At 34.0% G+C, this 19256-nt stretch overlaps 1 protein-coding gene across 2 annotated transcripts in view; it reads left to right on the plus strand.

Moving 5' to 3' along the window:
• The window catches only part of SYT1 (synaptotagmin 1), a 198552-nt gene that overhangs the window by 44836 nt on the left and 134460 nt on the right, over nucleotides 1-19256 (plus strand). Inside the window, exons 2-4 of one of the 2 annotated variants that reach the window (XM_069490422.1) lie at nucleotides 7045-7229; nucleotides 13098-13220; nucleotides 16994-17161. In XM_069490422.1, the coding sequence (XP_069346523.1) occupies nucleotides 7045-7229; nucleotides 13098-13220; nucleotides 16994-17161 (476 nt within the window). The remainder of the gene's footprint in view (nucleotides 1-7044; nucleotides 7230-13097; nucleotides 13221-16993; nucleotides 17162-19256) is intronic. The other variant, XM_069490423.1, reaches the window with a different exon arrangement.

A 19256-nucleotide genomic window follows, 5' to 3' on the forward strand; every position in this document is an offset into this window, starting at 1 on the left:
ACTTAGAAATCAGAACTCGAGAGACATTCTGAAAATTTCATAGGATAAATGGATTTCCCTTTAACCACAAAATTGTGTTGCCCGTAGCATGATTGAAAATTGTTACAAACTTGCAAAGGCTTAAGAACTGATTAGCCTGTGAATTGCCTTCACCTCTGCCAACTTACCTGGCATCCCTTTATGTTTACCAGCACACTTCTCCCTGGAGCCCGCACACAGCAAGCTCCTGGGCTGACTGTGGAGCTTTATCTAAATCCTCTGGAAGTTGTGCTGGGGTTTATCTCTGCCTGAAGACCCAACGTCATTTTCCATGTCAAATTTCAGACATTCCAATATTGTGAAGATATGGTTAACTTCGTCTTATCATTTAAAGCAGATTATTATTAGAGACATTTATAAATTTATTTAACTAATACATGTACAGACAAAATGTCCTTCAGTCAACTAAATTTCATCAGCAAGACCAATCATTGCATTCAGTGACAAACATCAGTAACCTTAACAAGTTATTTATCAGGGACTGTGAATTTTTTTTCCATAGCACAGTAACAACAGAAATCAGATCAAGGGACAGAGGTTCTGGTAAAAATTTATCAATGTGTAGGTTGGGACTTCGTGTATATCAAAGCAATAATATATTTTACGTATTAATAGTTTTTAATAGTTTATGGGCAAAGATTAGATTTTCCATTTTATTAAATTTTAAGATTTTCTAAAAATTCTCAAGAAGTGTTCATTTCTCATGTGGAATATGGATGCTGTGACTATGTAGTAGAATCAGAATCTAGCAAAAACCTCATTTAATTTGGCATTTTACAATGTGGTATTGTTCGCAGTTGGTTTCATGTATATTAGTCAAATCTGCCCAACTGGACAGTAAACTCTTTAACTATTTCAAACTTGTTCAGTTTCTTCAAAATGCTGAGCATTAATGTGTTAAATAGACACTACAATGGATGAGTAAGTGAATGAATGAGCCTCTCTCCTACTTTGCTATTAACCACAATCTATCCGCCCTAAAAAGCCCCAGCTAGCTGACCCAAGTCAATGTCTTGGACCATTTTTACAGCATATTTGCACAGACACATCTTCCAGTTTCCTTTTTGTCAGGAACACAAATTGAAAAGCAAAATAGAACTATGTGGGAGGAGAATGTGACATGTGTTCTTAAGAATGTAATTCTGAAGGCTATTTGGAGAAGGCTGCATGAGTTTACTACAAGTAAACAGTTTTTCATCCACTATGATTAAAAAAAAAGGCGAATGCAGATTTTGATATCTATGTCGTATTGACAGCTTTGTTTAACAAGGTAATCACTGGGTGATAAAGTAGATTAAAAGGAGTCTAAAAACAAAGGGACAGAAAGCAAGGAAGGAGAATAAATGAAAGTCAGGAAGGGAAAGAGCTGGAGCCCCCAAATGCATTTTCACTGTGTAGAAAGCAGGGCTTTGGAGCACACCTCAAACCTCCCCCCTGCTTCATGAAGCCTTCCCTGAACTCCAGCCCCTTCTCTCTTGCCTTTCTATAACTTGCTACTTATAAATCCCATCTGCTCCACTGAATTTTGTGCTTAACTCTGTATTGCCTATGTCTAGCCTTTTTCTCCTAAGAATTGGTCTGTCTTTATTATTATTTTATGATTGAGAGCATCATCTTTTTTTATTTTCTAAAATTTTAATGATTATGGGTACATAGTAGTTGTCTATCTTTATAGAGTACATGTGATGTTTTGATACAGGCATTATAATGTGGATTAATAAAATCAGGGTAACTGGGATTTCCATCACATCAGGCATTTATCATTTTTTGTGTGTTAGGAACATTCCAATTCCACTCTTTTATTTTAAAGTATATCCTAACTTACTGTTGATTATAGTCACTTTGTTGTACTATCAAATATTGTTCATTCTATCTATGTAAACTATATTTTTATACCCATTAACCATTTCCCCCACTCCTTGCTACCCTTTCCAGCCTCCGATTGCCATCATTCTACTCTCTGTCTCCATGAGATTGATTGTTTTTAATATTTAGCTCCCACATATGGGTAACAACATGTACTATTTGTCTTTCTGTGCTTGGCTTATTTCACTTAACATAATATTCTCCAGTTCTACTCGTGTTGTTGCATACGGCAGGATTTCATTCTTTTTATGGCTATATAATATTCCATTGTGTACATATATGTACTACAATTCCTTTATCTATTCATCCATTGATGGACACTTAGGTTGATTCCACATCTTAGCTATTGTGAATAGTGTTGCAATAAACATGGGAGTACAGATAGCCTTTTGATACGCTGAATTCCCCCTCCTTTGGATATATACCAAACAATAGGGTTGCTGAGTCATAGGGGAGTTCTAGTTTTAGTTTTCTGAGGAACCTCCATACTGTTTTCCATAGTGGATGCACTAATTTACATTCCCACCAAGAGTGTATATGGGTCCCCCTTTCTCCGTATCCTTACCAGCACTCGTTATTGCCTGTCTTTTGATAAAAGCTATTTTAACTGGGATGATAGCTCATTGTAGTTTTTATTTGTATTTCTCCGATAACTGATGATGTTCAGCATTTTTTTTATATACCTGTTGGCCATTTATATGTCTTTTGAGAAATGTCTATTTAGATCCTTCCCCCATTTTTTAAATCAGATTGGATTTTTTTCCTATGAAGTTCTTAGAGCTCCTTATTTAGTCTAGTTATGAATCCTTTGTCAAATGGATACTTTGTATTAATAAATATTATCTGCCATTTTGTGGGTTATCCTTCACTTTGTTGATTGTTCCCTTTGCTGTGCAGAAGCTTTTTAGCTTGATGGGATCCCATTTGTCCAATTTTGCTTTGATTGCTTATGTTTTGGAGGTATCACTCAAGAAGCCCAGACCACTGTCTTGAAGTATTTCTCCAATGTTTTCTTTTGGTAGTTTCATAGTTTCAGTTCTTAAATTTAAATCTTTAATCCATTTTGATTTGATTTTTGTATATGACTAGAGATAAGGGTCTAGTTTGATTCTTCCATATATGAATATCCAGTTTTCTCAGCACAATTGATTGAAGAGACTGTCCTTTCTCTACTGTATGTTCTTGGTGATTTTGTCAAAGATAAATAATAGATGTGTGGATTTATTTCTGTGTTCTCTATTCTGTTCCACTGGCCTATGTGTCTATTTTTATGCCAGTACTATGCTGCTTTATTTAATACAGCTCTATAGTATAATTTGAATTCAGGTAATCTGTGATTCCTCCAGTTTTGTCCTGGAAATAATGTTAAAGTCATGAGAATGGTCGCAGAATGGGTAGATAAAAGGGGTGGATAAGAAAAGATAGCAGGAAATACATGAATAGCTCACATGAATACTACAATTGTCCAGGCACCTCTATGCAGCCTGTATTACAAATCTCTTGAGCTCTTCTTTGTATCTCTTGAGTTCCTATTGCTGTTGTAATTAATTACAAATTTACTGGCATAAAACAACACATTTATCATTTTCCAGTTCTGGAGACCAGAAGTCCAAAATGGGTTTCACTGAGCTAAAATCGAGGTATGGGTAGGGCTGATTCCTTCTTGAAACTGTAGAGCAGAATCCATTCCCTTGCTTTGTCCAGCTTCTAGAAGCCACTGCATTCCTTGGCTCATGGTTCCTTTTCCCGTCTTGAAAACCAGCATCTCAGAATCTTCAAATCTCTCTTTGACTCTGAAACTCCTGCCTATCTATAAGGACCCTAGTAATTACATTGGGTCTACCCAGATAATCCAGGATAATCTCCCCATCTCGAGATCTTTAATTTAGTCACATTTGCAAAGTCTCTCTTGCTACGTAAGGTAACATATTCACAGCTTTCAGGAAATAGACTACAAACATCTTTGAAAGGCCATTATTCTTCCTACCTCAAGGTCTAAGTTAAAACATAAGCAGTTTCAAATTAACTTACGTTTGACTTAATTCTTATGCATCAGTTTACCTTTGGGTCAAATAATGTATGTGAGATTGATTCATTAACTACAAAATGAAAATAACATTTTTAATAGAGAGTTTTTATACTAGTCTATTATTTTCTGCTGAAAGGCCTTTAAGTTAAATGTTAAAATTCTTATTATAAAATTCCATTTAATGATAGTTAGGTAGCAATAACAATAAGCAGATAGTTTTTGCCAGTAGCAATATTTTGATGAGCCTATTTATGACTGAAACTATATTTTATATTAAAGAATTCACTGTTGGAAGCATGTTATGGTGTTATTTATTTGCTTCACTGGATTTTTTAATATAAAATGTTCTATTAAAGAGGCTTCAAAGCTAGATAAGGTTTTTTTCTTCTGTATACATTTGTAAGATACACATTTTTAACCTAAAGATATATTTGAATTTTTCAAACTATTTAACCTAGTTTTTGCTCTGTAAAATTGAAGTGATAATGAACAAAATTGCTATGAAGATTAAATGAGATAATATATGTACAACCAATTGCTGGGCCATAATAAGTAGGTCTTCAATAAACATTTAGCCTAATCCAAAATATATTCCAAGAGATTTTCCAATAGTGAAACATGTTTCTATAAATACTGCAAATTAATAATACTGGGGATGTTATTTCTTAGTAAACTTATCAAATTTTAAATATTTGGTTATTCTACACAAAATAAATTTTTTAACATGAGCATTCAGGTAACCCTATATACTAAAAATGGCTGTTTCTTTGCATTATAACTGACTAATGAGTCAGGTTTTCCTATGGTATACAAAATAATAACATGAAGCATTTTTTAATTCTATCTAAAAGATGCCAATTTTGAAGAAAATTTTGTTAATTTCATTATATTCAACACAACATATTCAAAATTAAATTATTCAGAAGATCCACTGAAAGCAAATCTAGAAGACAGCAGTGCTTTAAGAAATAAAAGTCACAAAATAAGTTTTTCAGTGGTTTTAAATTACCTTCACGTTGCCCTATTTCAAATTTCTTCCTGTAATTCCATGTTCCTATCTCTTTAATTCCTTTTGATTAAATAATGTTCCTCTGCTTTCACTATTTTCTTTTTGTGAACTTGTCAAATCATCTCTGTCTTGTCTTGTATAATTTAAGAGACTTTTATGTAGCTCTCTGAGAGACTATCACACAAGTCCGACTGGGAGAATAATTTACGGGGTTCAAAATGAAGGGTCATTATTAATGCTGTCTGGCCTGCAATGAGTACATAGGCTTTCTCGTTCATGCATGGCAGGATTTTAACAAGATCAAGGGAGGTAGAAGCTTTTAAATGAAGTATTATGAATGATATCATTGGTTACATAAGCCTACTTCAATTTACATCTTTTAAAAAATATGTGAATTGTTTAATGAGATCAAAGAACTATAAGAAAACATGTCTTTGGGTGTGGGCTTATCTATAACTCTCACACAAGTATTTCTTTGCTTGAAAACACAATTTCAGAAATTGTAATTTTATGTCCTTAGGTTAACATCTAGTATCCAGCAATAAACTAGAATAACACACATAGTGAGTATTCCACACCAGGACACTAAATGCAGACAGAGAGCAAAGAGAAGAGATTTTTCTCAATTTTGAAGAGAGGTTAATTTTTAAGTGTTTTTACCTCATCAAAGTACTCCTGACTTGTGTTCAGCAATCATTGCCACTAACAATGCTCATGTGGCTAGAAGAAAATAACATTTATTTTTTATCATTTCAGTGTCCAATTTATTTTTTTATTACAACAGACAAGTCTAATTACTTCTGATTAATCTCAATAGCTGTGATTTGTATCATGAATAACTTCTTTCCAGTCTACGTGAAATCCTGTTTCCCTGAGACGGTTTTTATAAGTACATTGTGTAGGGGATGGCAAATATTATGCTAACTTTTAGCAGATGGACACTTGTAATGGAAAACTAAATGTTTGAGTATATTTATTTATATATGCTCTATTATTTCACAAACCCTGTAAATCTAAAGCCTGTCCTCTTATCTAAAAATCATCTCGTCTGCCCCTCAGTTCCCTTAGCATTTTCACTCAGCTCCTCTCCACGTATTCATCTTTTTAAGATATGTATTGGTGTATGTATGTGTTTTTTGTCACCTCGTATACCCTGAGCTCTCTGCATTACCCACAATGCCTTGAATATAAAGAAATGATAGCTAACATTGAGGTCTTGCTATGTGCCAGATGCATTCTAAGCTTTAAGAATATTAACTCCTTTAATCTTCAAACCAGATGAAATGGGTACCATTATAATCATCACTTCATAGAGAAGAAAATAGAAACTCAGAACAGTTAAGCAGTCTGACCAGAGTCACACAGCCCTTAAGCGACCAAACCTGAATCCAAGCCTGTTTTAAGAGCCTCTGAACACATAAGCAGCACCCTGCCTTGGAGACCATGAGTGGGTCTCTCTCTCCATGATCGACCTTCACCAGAGCACCAAGTACTTCTTCCCAACCTTCACTACTGTTATGATTTTACATTTGTACAAGTTTATGTGATTAATACCTGCCCTTCCCATGATGCCAGAACATGTTAATATTTCATAAATGAGTAATAACAGCTAACATTTATGAAGCTTTATGCCAGGTGCCTAGCACTACATCTTATTATGTAACCCTCATAAAGATTCTATGAGGTACTTACCAATTTATTTCCACTTTAGAGATGAGGAAACTAGCAGAGAGAGGTTAGAAGATTTGCCCAAGATCACATAGCAAGTAAATGGATTTAAACTCAAAGATCAAACTCCAGAGCTTGGCTCTGAATAAGAAGGAATGGATTAATGGAGATCTAGCTTGGAGAGTCAGGAAAAGCCATAGGGAGGAGATGACATTTGACATATCTGGAAGGGAGAAGTGGAAAAGAAACAACCAACAGGCTAAGAGGAGAAAATGATGTGGATAAAGTACCCCAGAGATCAGTGTACCCGGAACATCATGGGTGCTCAATAAACACAAATGAAGAAATGAATACCTTTGTAGCCCATGACTTAAAAGGTTTTGCACATCTAAGTGTCTTATGACTAACGCTTCTGTGTGTTTTTTTCTTTCAGTGCCACCATGGGCCTTAATTGCCATAGCCATAGTCGCAGTCCTTTTAGTCCTGACCTGCTGCTTTTGTATTTGTAAGAAATGTTTGTTCAAAAAGAAGAACAAGAAGAAGGGAAAGGAAAAGGGAGGGAAGAATGCCATTAACATGAAAGATGTGAAAGACTTAGGGAAGACCATGAAAGATCAGGTAACGTACTCATTCCGTATTTCTTCTTAGACTGTTAAAAATAAATAAGTGGTCTATTATTTTATGCCAGGTAATTATAGAAATAAACAACTCCTGGGTACATACCATTGTTAAGGTGCTTTGTAATCCCCTCAGTCATTACTTAAGGCCCAAAGTGTAATGGAGACATTTGACAGGGTTCTCCAGTCTCCTGTGCATACAGACCAGAAAAGGGTCCCCGCATGGGTCCAACGTATGAGAAGATGCCTGAACATTTTGATTACATCTGTGCAGCCAGTCTTAACTGTGTTTATAGTCAGAGAAACTGAATAAAGAGTACCTAAGTGTTTTCCCTCTTGGGCAGGGGTCTAATTTTCACCGTTCATAGTCACTGTTAAATTACAGCTTTATAGCTGTTCATCAAACTTGATGAAAGCTACCATTCCTGCATAGCCATCCAGCTGAATAATTAGTTCTCAAGAATAATGAGTTACATGGGGGAATGGAGAGAAGTATGAGCTAATCCTCAAGAATAGTATAGAATTTGAAGGCAAAATTCTTATTTCCTCACTTAAGGACAATTAAAACCATAACGGTTGCTGTAGAATCCATCTGGCTGGGTTATCTTCCCAATCCCAAGGAAGGTATTTGGATGTCCTTTATATAGCTATTTTTGGCTAAATTGGAAAATTTGGTTCAAGATTATGTTTACTATTAATAATTATGAAATATCTCTTCATTTTCTGGTGATATTCATGTCGAATATTTCTAAAGCACATGTAATTCATATTTTAAAATGTAAAATATAGAGATTTTTCATGAAAATAATATTTTCAATCAAATTTCCATCAAATAATTCATAAGTTCCATTTATTCACAAATAATATATACTGGCAGTTTTATAAATTCATCTTATAATATTAATTGCGATTAATTGAACTGTTCAATATGTGAATCTCCTTAAGGACAATTTAATCAGGTATTACAATAGACATTTTAAGTGCATTTGCATAGTTTCCTAGTTAATCACACACTCAGGACACTAATCCCCTTCCCAGTCTGAGTTTTAAACTTTTTCTCAAAGACACTGTGGTATCTATTGACAACAATTTCACAAAAGCTCGTTTTATACTGCCTACTTCTGTTTGCTTTCAGAGCCATAGAACGGATATTATGCCTGTACTCACTCTGAGAGCTTTGGCCTGAGCTCTGAGTAACAAGGGTTCAATTTTTCTGACAATTTCTAATCACAGTCATAAGTATCTATGCACAAATGTTTAACTACAGATGTCTAATAAGGATCTTTCTCTTCAGTTAATTTGTTAAGTAGAAACTAAAATTTTAAATTGTGTCTTTATTTCTAAATTTTCCATAGCAAGCAGGACTTGATACAGATTTCTTTAAACAACTTATTGGGAGATTAAGCATGGAACTAATCTCCTAGATGGATATGCACTAAATAATATGCATGTTAAATTTTAGCTATATTGTGAAAATAATTTAAAAACAGAATACTGTCATTTTCATAATTACCATAAAATTCAAATGTGGATTCTCTGTGTTCTAGAATTAACAATTAAAAGTACTGAACAATGTGAAATGATAACTATAGCATTTCTTCCTAGGATAAGAAACCTATATTTTTATTTGTGGAATTTGTTCTGTATTATGTAAGACCGTAATTGATAGCATAGTGGTAGGGTTTATTACCCCTGTTATGACATGGATAAATGACCAAGATCTCGAATATAAAGAATTGATGGTATAATTTTTCATTGATCATCTGTTTTTTTGGATGGGGAGGGACAGAGAAAATGAGTCAAATAAAGAAATACTAAGTTAGCAATATTTTGTAATAATGCATTATTGCAGATTATTTAGAATTTCAACCACCCAAAAATTTTTTTAATCATTTTAAGTAGATTACTTTGTCTACATAGAATGTTAGCTAGGTCTTGGTTTGCAATTATGAACAATTAAATGTACAGAATAAAATTTGGACAAGTAAAAATAGGCTTCAATGAGAAACATTTATATAACATCTTATGCTACTTTCAAAGCAGACAAAAAAAGTGGTTTATAATGGGTTCTATCATTTTATGAAGAGGAAGGCTCAAGAAGAAAAATAAAATGTGCAAATTTTAAAAAGATATTATGTCACATAGTGATCATCATATCATCCAAATTCAAAACAGCATAAATACAAACTAAAATTCTTAAATTATATTTTCAAAATATCTTAAGCAGACTTTTGAAGTGAACATGGGAAAGACAATAAAGGTAGTTTATGCCTCTCATTTAAAAACAGATGTGAGAGGCATTTTAGATATGATTTCTTAAGATATATAGGCTCTAGGGCAATCAATAAGTTTTTACCATTTCAATTCATATCAAACTCACAGAAATTCAATTTCAGTGTTCACGGCTACATATCACTATAGTAAGCCTTTATAACCAAGGAAGAATTTTAAAAATATTCTTCAATGGCTACAAAAACTATTGATATTTATATTGTGTAAGATATATATTTAAGGGTTCTTTTTATGCCTTAAAACTTGAGAACCTACAGAAGAAAAATATCAACTTGCAAAATCACAGGTTTGGAAAGGTCATTTCTCCATGGTTCTCACTAATGTGTGTGGATATTTTAATTTTTATTTCTTCCTTCTATGTCCTCCTTATCTGTGTTGTGTCTCATGACTGTTCTGGATTGTCCCTTGCGGTAGGTTTCCTCTGCTACTTAGACATCCCTAGTCAATGCTCAGATACATTTAGTGGCCTGGCAGCTGGGGCTCCACAGCTGAGGGTATACCATTCTGACACACATCAAGAGGCTGAACTAAACTGATTTTTTTTTAAAGATAAACTATTCTCATTTTAAACAGTGCTAACAGATTAAACATAACAGTATTAGAAAGCTCAAGTTTAAAACTGATGGACATAGAAAGAAAATGCAGTCCCTTGTGGTACCTTTTCAGTGTGCCTTATCAAATCCAAAGCTAGACAGTGTAACTGAGAATGAACAAATGCTCCTTCTGATGAGTGTGAACTAAGCACCTTTTGAATGTGAAAGCAAAACATAACCGCTTGCGCTAAAATCTTTGAAATTTAAAATAAGGCCTCATGTTCCCAACACAGCTTTTTCTACTGCAATTTATCAAACCTCAAAACTGCTGGGTTTACAAGCTTTTTCCATCCAAATTTTGTTCCATAGAGGGAAAAATATTGCTCTCGAGATATAATAGCTACTGATTTAATAGGTCTGAATTTAATGTGATGGTACAGAAAATGTCTTACTTAAGCTTAGCCTTTGGGACAGGAATAGACTTAATCACTTCAGTGATGAACAGTAGCACTGAGAAATTATCAAAAATTTAGCATTATTTTATGCAGAATAATTGCAGAGATGGTCCTGCACCTTCTATTCAAGCAAAAACCACTTAGGGAGAAGGAGATTTAATATCTCAGCTACTTCAAATTGGACTGGCTGATACATGATACATAAATTGTCAGTTCTGAAAGAGACCTTTGAAAAGGTATTTTAATCTATGAATTTTTTTATTATAATGATAGAGTGATGTGCAAATTTTTCAGACAGAACTACGTGTTAAAGTAGTTTGCTATTATTTTTTAAAAATTAAAACCTTACAGAGAGGCAATTACCTAAACTGCAATTTTCTAAGCATATCTTCTTGTGACAGTGTTAAAGACTTCTACATAGCTAAGGTTTTGAAAGGGCAATAGGATTCCACTGCCTAAAGTTCTCTCAGTAGTCTTTTTTTGTCACTTTATTAAGCTCATGTTCCCTTTAATGACGCCCTGCCCTCAAATTAAAAGATTAGTAAAATTTTTAAATATTTTTCTGTTGCTTTCTGCCTTCGGCTAATAGTAAACCAACATTTTAATATTCACAGAACCACCAAGCATAAATTAACCTTTCTAAATTAAATGGTGTGTGGCTAACCAAATTTGAGCGTGTTTCTACATAAATGTATGTAATAATGGTAATTTTCAATTTTCCAAACCTTTTGTCAACGCCTGAAAAATTTCAAGAAGCACAAAAGGGGAGGCATCTCTGACAAAGCTTGACTCTGTTTATATGTTCTTCCCACCTGAATGAGTTCGATTAATCTGTGATGCATCCAAGTCTCAATTTTTTAGAATCAAATTGAAGTTAACTGGATGCAGTCAAATTGGAAAATTTTGTAAATTCAGGAACTGAGGGTACCATTCTGAAGCACCACTGGGGGTCTCTGTGGGAGTGGGTGATTGAACAGAGAATCTCCCTCCTGAGAGTGATGAACACAGCAGAGAAAAAAAGCACATGGTCTGGAGGGTGGGGATAGCAGGGTGGTGGAACTATAGTCTGATGACTGAGATGCCTAGCTAAAGCCTGGTTATACTTCTTGCATTTAAGTTCCATGAGAATTTTCAAATTCAGTTTCAAAGGTGACAACAGTCAAGATTCCTTTACTTTGTCAGAGATATAAAACCACGCATCATTATAATAGTATGTCTACCTTGCTTTCAGTGAGATTCTACAGTAACACATACACACACACACTGCAATGAAAATGCCATAACTAAAAACTAGGAGACAATATTTGCTACATATAACAACAAAGTTGAGGCCACTAAAATACAAAGAGCCTCTATAAATCAATAAGAAAAAGGCCAACAATATAATAGAAAAATTAGCAAAGGAGATGTACAGGTAGTCCCCGGCAGAAAAAATACAAGTGGCTAATATAAAGATTTTCAATTTTTCAACCTCACTAGGGATCAGGAAAATGTAACTTTTTATTATTTTTAATTTTGAATAACAACTGTGTATAGATTTCTGATTATTTTTTCTAATTATTTAAAGTCATAAGACTATACATCCCCAGAAACAAAGCTTCAAATATTTACAGCCTTTATAACCTTGGATGTTTTTAGCAAAATTTTTGCTGGCTAGGAAAATACATTATATATTTGATTTTTTAAAAAGAGGAGCATTTGAATGTGTAAGGTAATGAGCTTTCTAGTATTTCAATTTATGTTACACTTAAGTTTTAGGTCATAAAGAATATTCACTTTGTCAGACTGAGTTTCAAGAGTTCAATAGAATTGATTTTGTTCTTTAATGCAAAATGAATTTTTATACCAATCTGAGTTTTTGATAAGATTGTAAACATAACTCGTTTTATCTTTTGATGTCAAATAGACTCTTAAATCAATTTAATTCAGCCTAGCTTTCTGTGGAGCTGCTATGAAAATAAAATGGTAAACTTAAACTGGAAGTGGGGTGAACTTTTCTCTAAACATGGATTTGCTGGTGGCATGTTTTTTCCTCTCTTTCCATAACCATTATACATGTATATGTAAGGCACAGGGAATTAAAATATTCTGAGGATCACTTACTCAACTATCTTTGCCATAGGAAATAAGGCAACAAGAGGCCATGCATTTTGTACAAATGACTCCACTGCATGTAGCAATGTTTTATATGATGCTGAGCATCTCTTTAAACTACATGAATGTGAAACCTGGCCTGGTTAATAGCATGTTTATCACACTTTCCTCCGAAAGAGGCAGTTGTATCAGAGCCAAATATAACACCAAGTTGACATTTTCTTTGCAACAATTATACATTTTTTGCTTGCAATATTCTGAGGGGCTTCTTCCATTGCTTCCATATTGCTTGCTGATTGGGGGAAAAAATTCCGTGCACAAATGGAATTTAAAAAATATGTAAGCAGCAAATGTGAATGTGTGTCAGACAAACAGATTTCCAGCATCTCAGTGCTTGCTTCTAACAGCTTGGAAGTATAACTACAGGCCCAGTTTAATTTGGGTTTCAGTGTAAATTCACTTGAATTCATATATGATCCATTTTTCTAATCATAGGCCCTTAAGGATGATGATGCTGAAACTGGATTGACTGATGGGGAAGAAAAAGAAGAACCCAAAGAAGAGGAGAAACTGGGAAAACTCCAATACTCACTGGATTATGATTTCCAGAATAACCAGGTCTGAGGGGGGAAATGTCTTCTAATTCCATTACATTTTCTGAAATTACCAAGTAGAAAGTGCAGCAAAATTCTTAACATATTTCATTTGCTGCAAGGGGAAAATGCAATTATCAAAGCTATTGATGAAATAATTTCTAAGTACAGGCAGTCCCCTACTTGCTAATTTAACTTCTGGTAATTAGAATTCACAGTATTCAACAGATTACATCTACTTATGGCACTTTCGGCAGGGAGACAGAATATAAATTAATTAGAAGCATTCAGTCTGCTTCTGAGAGCTTCCAGCCACAACCTTACCCCTCATTCTGAGCTGGAACAATCAAAGATAAAAAATTGACTATGGTCCATAGATTTTAAAGGCAGGGGTGCCTTATATAATATCATGATACTAAATGAAACTCTCATTGCTAATGAGATAGCAATTATAGAAAAATAGGAAGACCAGCTTGATTTCTAGTTCCAATGAATGCTGCCCAAAAAATGACAAAGAACAGAAGGTAACAAAACAAGCATTCCTGCTTCAATATCTCAAAAAGTCACGAGGTGCCAACTAGATGGATGATAATATTAGCTACCATTTATTGACTGCCTGTTATACAGATAGCTCAAAGATAACTGCTAAAAATCTTTCTACATTCAAAGATCTTCTAGGATCCATGTTGTTAGTAAGGATCTTTCTTTACCTTCTGTATTGTTAAAAAAAAAAATTAAAAAGCTAGATAAGAATTAGTGGAATTGAGGCCGGGCGCAGTGGCTCACGCCTGTAATCCTAGCACTCTGGGAGGCCGAGGCGGGTGGATCGCTCGAGGTCAGGAGTTCGAGACCAGCCTGAGCAAGAGCGAGACCCCGTCTCTACTAAAAATAGAAAGACATTATATGGACAACTAAAAATCAATATAGAAAAAATTAGCCGGGCATAGTGGCGGATGCCTGTAGTCCCAGCTACTCGGGAGGCTGAGGCAGTAGGATCGCTTAAGCCGAGGAGTCTGAGGTTGCTGTGAGCTAAGCTGACGCCACGGCACTCACTCTAGCCTGGGCAACAAAGTGAGATTCTGTCTCAACCAAAAAAAAAAAAAAGAAGAAAAAAAAAGAATTAGTGGAATTGGCTATGTTAGAGTTCAAGTTCTTAAAAATCTGTAAGACATATCCCTTCTCCAACTAGGGGAGTTTTAAATCTCTCCAGTTTGTTTTGAATCATTCATCTTTTTGGCCAAAAAAGAACAGATAAATGTAAAGTAAAGGCAAATTACTCCTAATGCAGCATGTGTTCATGATTTCCTGTTTGATGAGGAATGAATGATAAATGAATCAAACACTAATGTTCATCTTTGATAACTAATATCCAAAGTGAGTGTGGGAGCTCTCAGTATTTACAGCTGCAGGAATTCTGTGCTTTATTTAGGAATTGACAGTTCAAATAATGTCTTCACTTTCTGACGTTTCCAGAGGGTTTTTCATGAAGGATATATAAGTATGCTCTGTCCTATTGAAAATAATTTTATGTGATCAGCTTCATTACAGCCCTAGCTAGTTATTTCACAATACATTCTAGAAAGCTGCATATTGGGTTGTAGGTACAGGTTTATCGGTATGGATTTATATAGGCTTATAGGTATATCATTTATAGTTAATTAAGTATGGGATTTGAGGTCATTTCTATCACTTCTACCAAAATTTGAGCATTGAGACTGGATTGGGAGCAAAATCTCTTATTACGTATATATTCTAGGAAAGGTCAAGGTTAACTTATGTTATCTTAACATATATTTTCCAAAAATTTACCCAACCTTTACATTTGCATCCAGTGTTTTTCTCCTAATTTATTCTCCATTCATTTTTTCCAGTGGAAATCTAGTAGTATCTCATCCTGGTTAGTCATCATTTTGAAACTTCTAAATTAGCTTTAATTATTAAGTGTTTTATAGGGCAGTATTTTTAAGAAAATAAATAGCACTTATTTTTTTACTAACAAGCAAACTATCAAGTCTAAAAAGGTTATTTCATTCTGAGAATCTAGAAGATTCTATCAGATGAAATTTTTTTAATATTATGCATTGATTTTTCCAAATGTTCTGAGCTACTTTGATTTATAAGATGATTCCTGTGAGGCAGAGAAGATAAAGACTGGAGAACTTCATAGATAAAGTTTTAATGACTACACATTTGCTTACCGAAACTAAAAGATAACATGGAAATACTCTAATTGAGAAGCTCTCATGGTAGAGAGAAATGTAGTATTTATCTCTTAGGTAGAAGTCAGAGAGAGATTGGAAGAACTTCATTCTTTGTTAACAAATATCCAAAAATCTCTAAAATATAGTTTAAACTCTTTAAAACTAGATGATTACATCTCTAGTGTTTTCCCTGTCCAAAAGAAAATTGGTTACAAAAAGTGAGAATGAGGAAATAGAATCTTGCTTATGCCATTGCTACATAAAGGCAAATACCAATTTAGCAAACGAAGAAACAGACTGTTTGCTTTACTAATCAAGTCTTTATAATCCGATGCCTATTTTAGCTATTCTTTGACCATCTGTCTGTGTTTTGTGTACCTACAATCTAGCACCCTTATTGCTACTGTTGTATCATGATGCCACAGAAAAGATATTGAAGCATTAAAATGTAAACAACATAATCATTCAGGGTATTGGTCCAGGTTAAAAACTGAGACAACTAGCCAAAATGCACTTAAAAACATGGTGGGTCAGTTTCACAGAAAATGAGTGTGACTTTTTTTTTTTTTTTTTTAAGAAGGTGAATTGCTTTTTCACACTATCAGCTAAAAGTCACAGACTCAAATTTTCAGGCTCTGATGTGAGAACCTGTGGTGTGGCTGCATTTACTGAATAGTATATACCTTGAATAACAATAAAACTCTACCTTTCTTTCCCATATGGATCTAAACCAGTCTGTTGACACAAGATCTCTGAAGAAAGAATATCAATAATAGTCCATGTATACTGATCTTTTATTTTCAAAAATATTGATGCCATAAATATTCTGATATTTCTAATAAAGCTTAGGAATGTATCAATGAAAAAATAGACTGGAGGAAATGTAGGTATTTTTGTTTTTGAAAAAAACAGAAGCATAGTTACTTAGCATTTAAAAACCATACTGTAACCTCCCCTTCTTTATGAAGCTGAAATTACATTTAACTCCATGTCTTATGTTTAAACACAGAATTTAATAGATACTCATTCTACTGTACGTTAAAATAAATGTAGCCAGCACGCAAGTGAAGGTTGAATATAATAGAAACTGGCAGATCTTATTTTTTTTTATCTCAAAATGCTACCCAATTTCTAAGAAATTTGGATCTAGCTGGTCTGACTGAGGCTTTGGTAAAGAATAAAAATTTCCTACTTTATAATTACAGACTACTGATTGTTTAACAATTTATTTCCACTTACAAATCACGCCTTGGAAAGAAAAACAATGCACGAGTGCTTTTAGCAACTGGAAAGTTATTTGATTGCAACCCTTTTGCAAATATGAATTCCATATTTAACTGTAATCAGCAACCTTTTAAAAGCCTCTTTTGTACTTAAAATGAGGCCTCCCAGAGCCTGCATCTGTCATAACTGGGTTTCTGAAGACTTTATAGCTGACTTCATTTGCCTTCTGTGTTCAGATTCATAAAAGAATAGAAGTTTATTAAAAACAAAGAGGAAGAGGGAGAAATCACAATATACAGCCTTGTGAACAAATTGATCTTTTCCAAAATGTCTACCAATGTCTGTGTGTGCTGTCTGCTGTCATTTATTTCAGCTGCTCGTAGGGATCATCCAGGCTGCTGAACTGCCTGCCTTAGACATGGGGGGCACATCTGATCCTTATGTGAAAGTGTTTCTGCTGCCTGATAAAAAGAAGAAATTTGAGACAAAAGTCCACCGAAAAACCCTTAATCCTGTCTTCAATGAGCAATTTACTTTCAAGGTATTTCTATGTATTTACTTATAACTTTTCCTTTGTTGTTTTAGATAAAAGACTGATATTATCCTCACACATACATACATAGATATGCACATGAATTGTTGTTCAGGGACTCACAATGATTCTATTCAGAATATCTGAAATTCTTATCTTTGGCCTGGTGAGGATTCTATAATGCATTTCAGTGTGGTCAAGGAGGATTCAGCTCTGTCATTTCATTATGGAATATGGACTGGAACATGATGAGGGTGTCATAGACACATCTAAACACTGAGGTCGCTCTGTAAAATAAAGCCCAAGCAATGAAATCATTTGTCTGAGTTTCAAAGTTCCTGAAAATAGGTAAAACCCCAGTGCAATTACAGAATAAAGTAAGCTATGTTCCAGTGCTTAAATGGTACAAATAGGTATTACTCTTGTTGCAAAATTCCATGTATACAGGGGCAAAATTCTGTGTGTAAGTGCTTTATAACCATTCTTATCAACAAAAAGAATATGAACATATTGTTTTACTGCATTTATAGCCTTTTTCCTTTACTCTAGGCTCTTCCCTGATGTTCTTCATCTTGTTGAGACACCTCAGTTGACAAACAATAACAAAGAGAGATTCTGTCCATATAATAACTTGTCCATATAAAAACATGCCCTACAGGCCTCAGAGATCTTTGTAGCCCTTGGCTTGAAGTCATTCATAAAAACAATTCTTTGGTGAATATTTTTAATATGTGAAAATATTTTAAATGCATTATTCAGAACAATACATTTCTAAAAAATGAAATGTCTGGGAATGTGCCAGCAGGCTGATTCGAAATCGCCCCATCTATCAGCCAGGCTTAGCAAGAGCATGTGCCCCATGTTGGCAAACATTCTGTTATGAAATAAATTTATGAAACTGAGGGCATGAGTCATTTTCTCAAACCTTGTTTTCAATTTTGTAAAGTAGCAGTGTCCTTATTCACTCTAAAATTTTTGAATTTTCAAGACAAAGTCCCTAACACATTCTCAGTAATCTTATTTAAAATCTATAGTTTTTCTGTGCCCAGTTAATTTAGAGTAGCAGTAAAAAAACATTCGGAAAATACCGAGCTTATGAAGAGCTAATCACTGTGGTTGATATACCACACAAAGCATAAAAAGAAAAATTATTGCCAAGAGTAATCACAATTGTTTTACTTAACTATGTATTAATCTTAATTTAGGTCAGCAGTTTCCAACCAGAATTTAGTAAGCAATTTCTTAAATTATTTGAAATATTGTTATAGGGGCTTTGAGTTACCTGCATATATTTCTAAAAAACTTGCTAATAATTTTATTAGTAATTTCTATGACTCGAAGAAGTATAATTATTGAAATTTTGAAATTCTCTATAAACTTTGACCAACCTTCCTGAAAGGTACTTGATAAAACTATAAATAAACCCAAAGTACAATGTATTTTGATATATTTAAGAACTATGCCAATTTTTCTAAATAACTGGTCAATTTCTTCAGTAGACATTGTAAACTGCTCATCTTGAAATGCCAAGAGACAATATGATATAGGAATGAAATATAAGAGTTTAAAGAGGATAGTCTTTAGAATTGATTTAGATCCATTTAACATTAATTCAATGTGCCCCAAACTAAATTCATCTTCTTTTTCCCACCCAAAATAAACTCTTATCTGAAGGAGCTACTCATCATTTAAACAAGTATTATTTAAGTGTCTACTCTGTGCTAGGTATTTTACATATATTCATTCATCCTCAAAATAGTGCCCCACGAAGTAGGCACTTTTATAGTATTATCGCAGTTTGATATATGAATAAGCTGAGGTTTATTCACTTACCTCAGGCCCTTCAGCTGGAAAGTTAGGAAATCCGGGCCCAGGTCTTTCCAACCCTCAGCCCAGGGTTTTGACTATTGCCATTTCAGTACAATCATCAAAAAGTCTAGAGAGATTTTAGAAATACAATAAAATTTTTAAGGGTTTATTCCTACATGTCTTCCTTTGAAACTCAGCTCTTTGGAAGGATTTTAAATTCCTTCTAAAATGAAAAAAGTATCATGCCTAGTTTTTAATCATAGTGTTTTAATAGAATACTCAGATTCTAAACCGA

The sequence above is a fragment of the Eulemur rufifrons genome, chromosome 16 (genome assembly GCF_041146395.1).
Source record: "Eulemur rufifrons isolate Redbay chromosome 16, OSU_ERuf_1, whole genome shotgun sequence".
Classification (NCBI taxonomy): domain Eukaryota; kingdom Metazoa; phylum Chordata; class Mammalia; order Primates; family Lemuridae; genus Eulemur; species Eulemur rufifrons.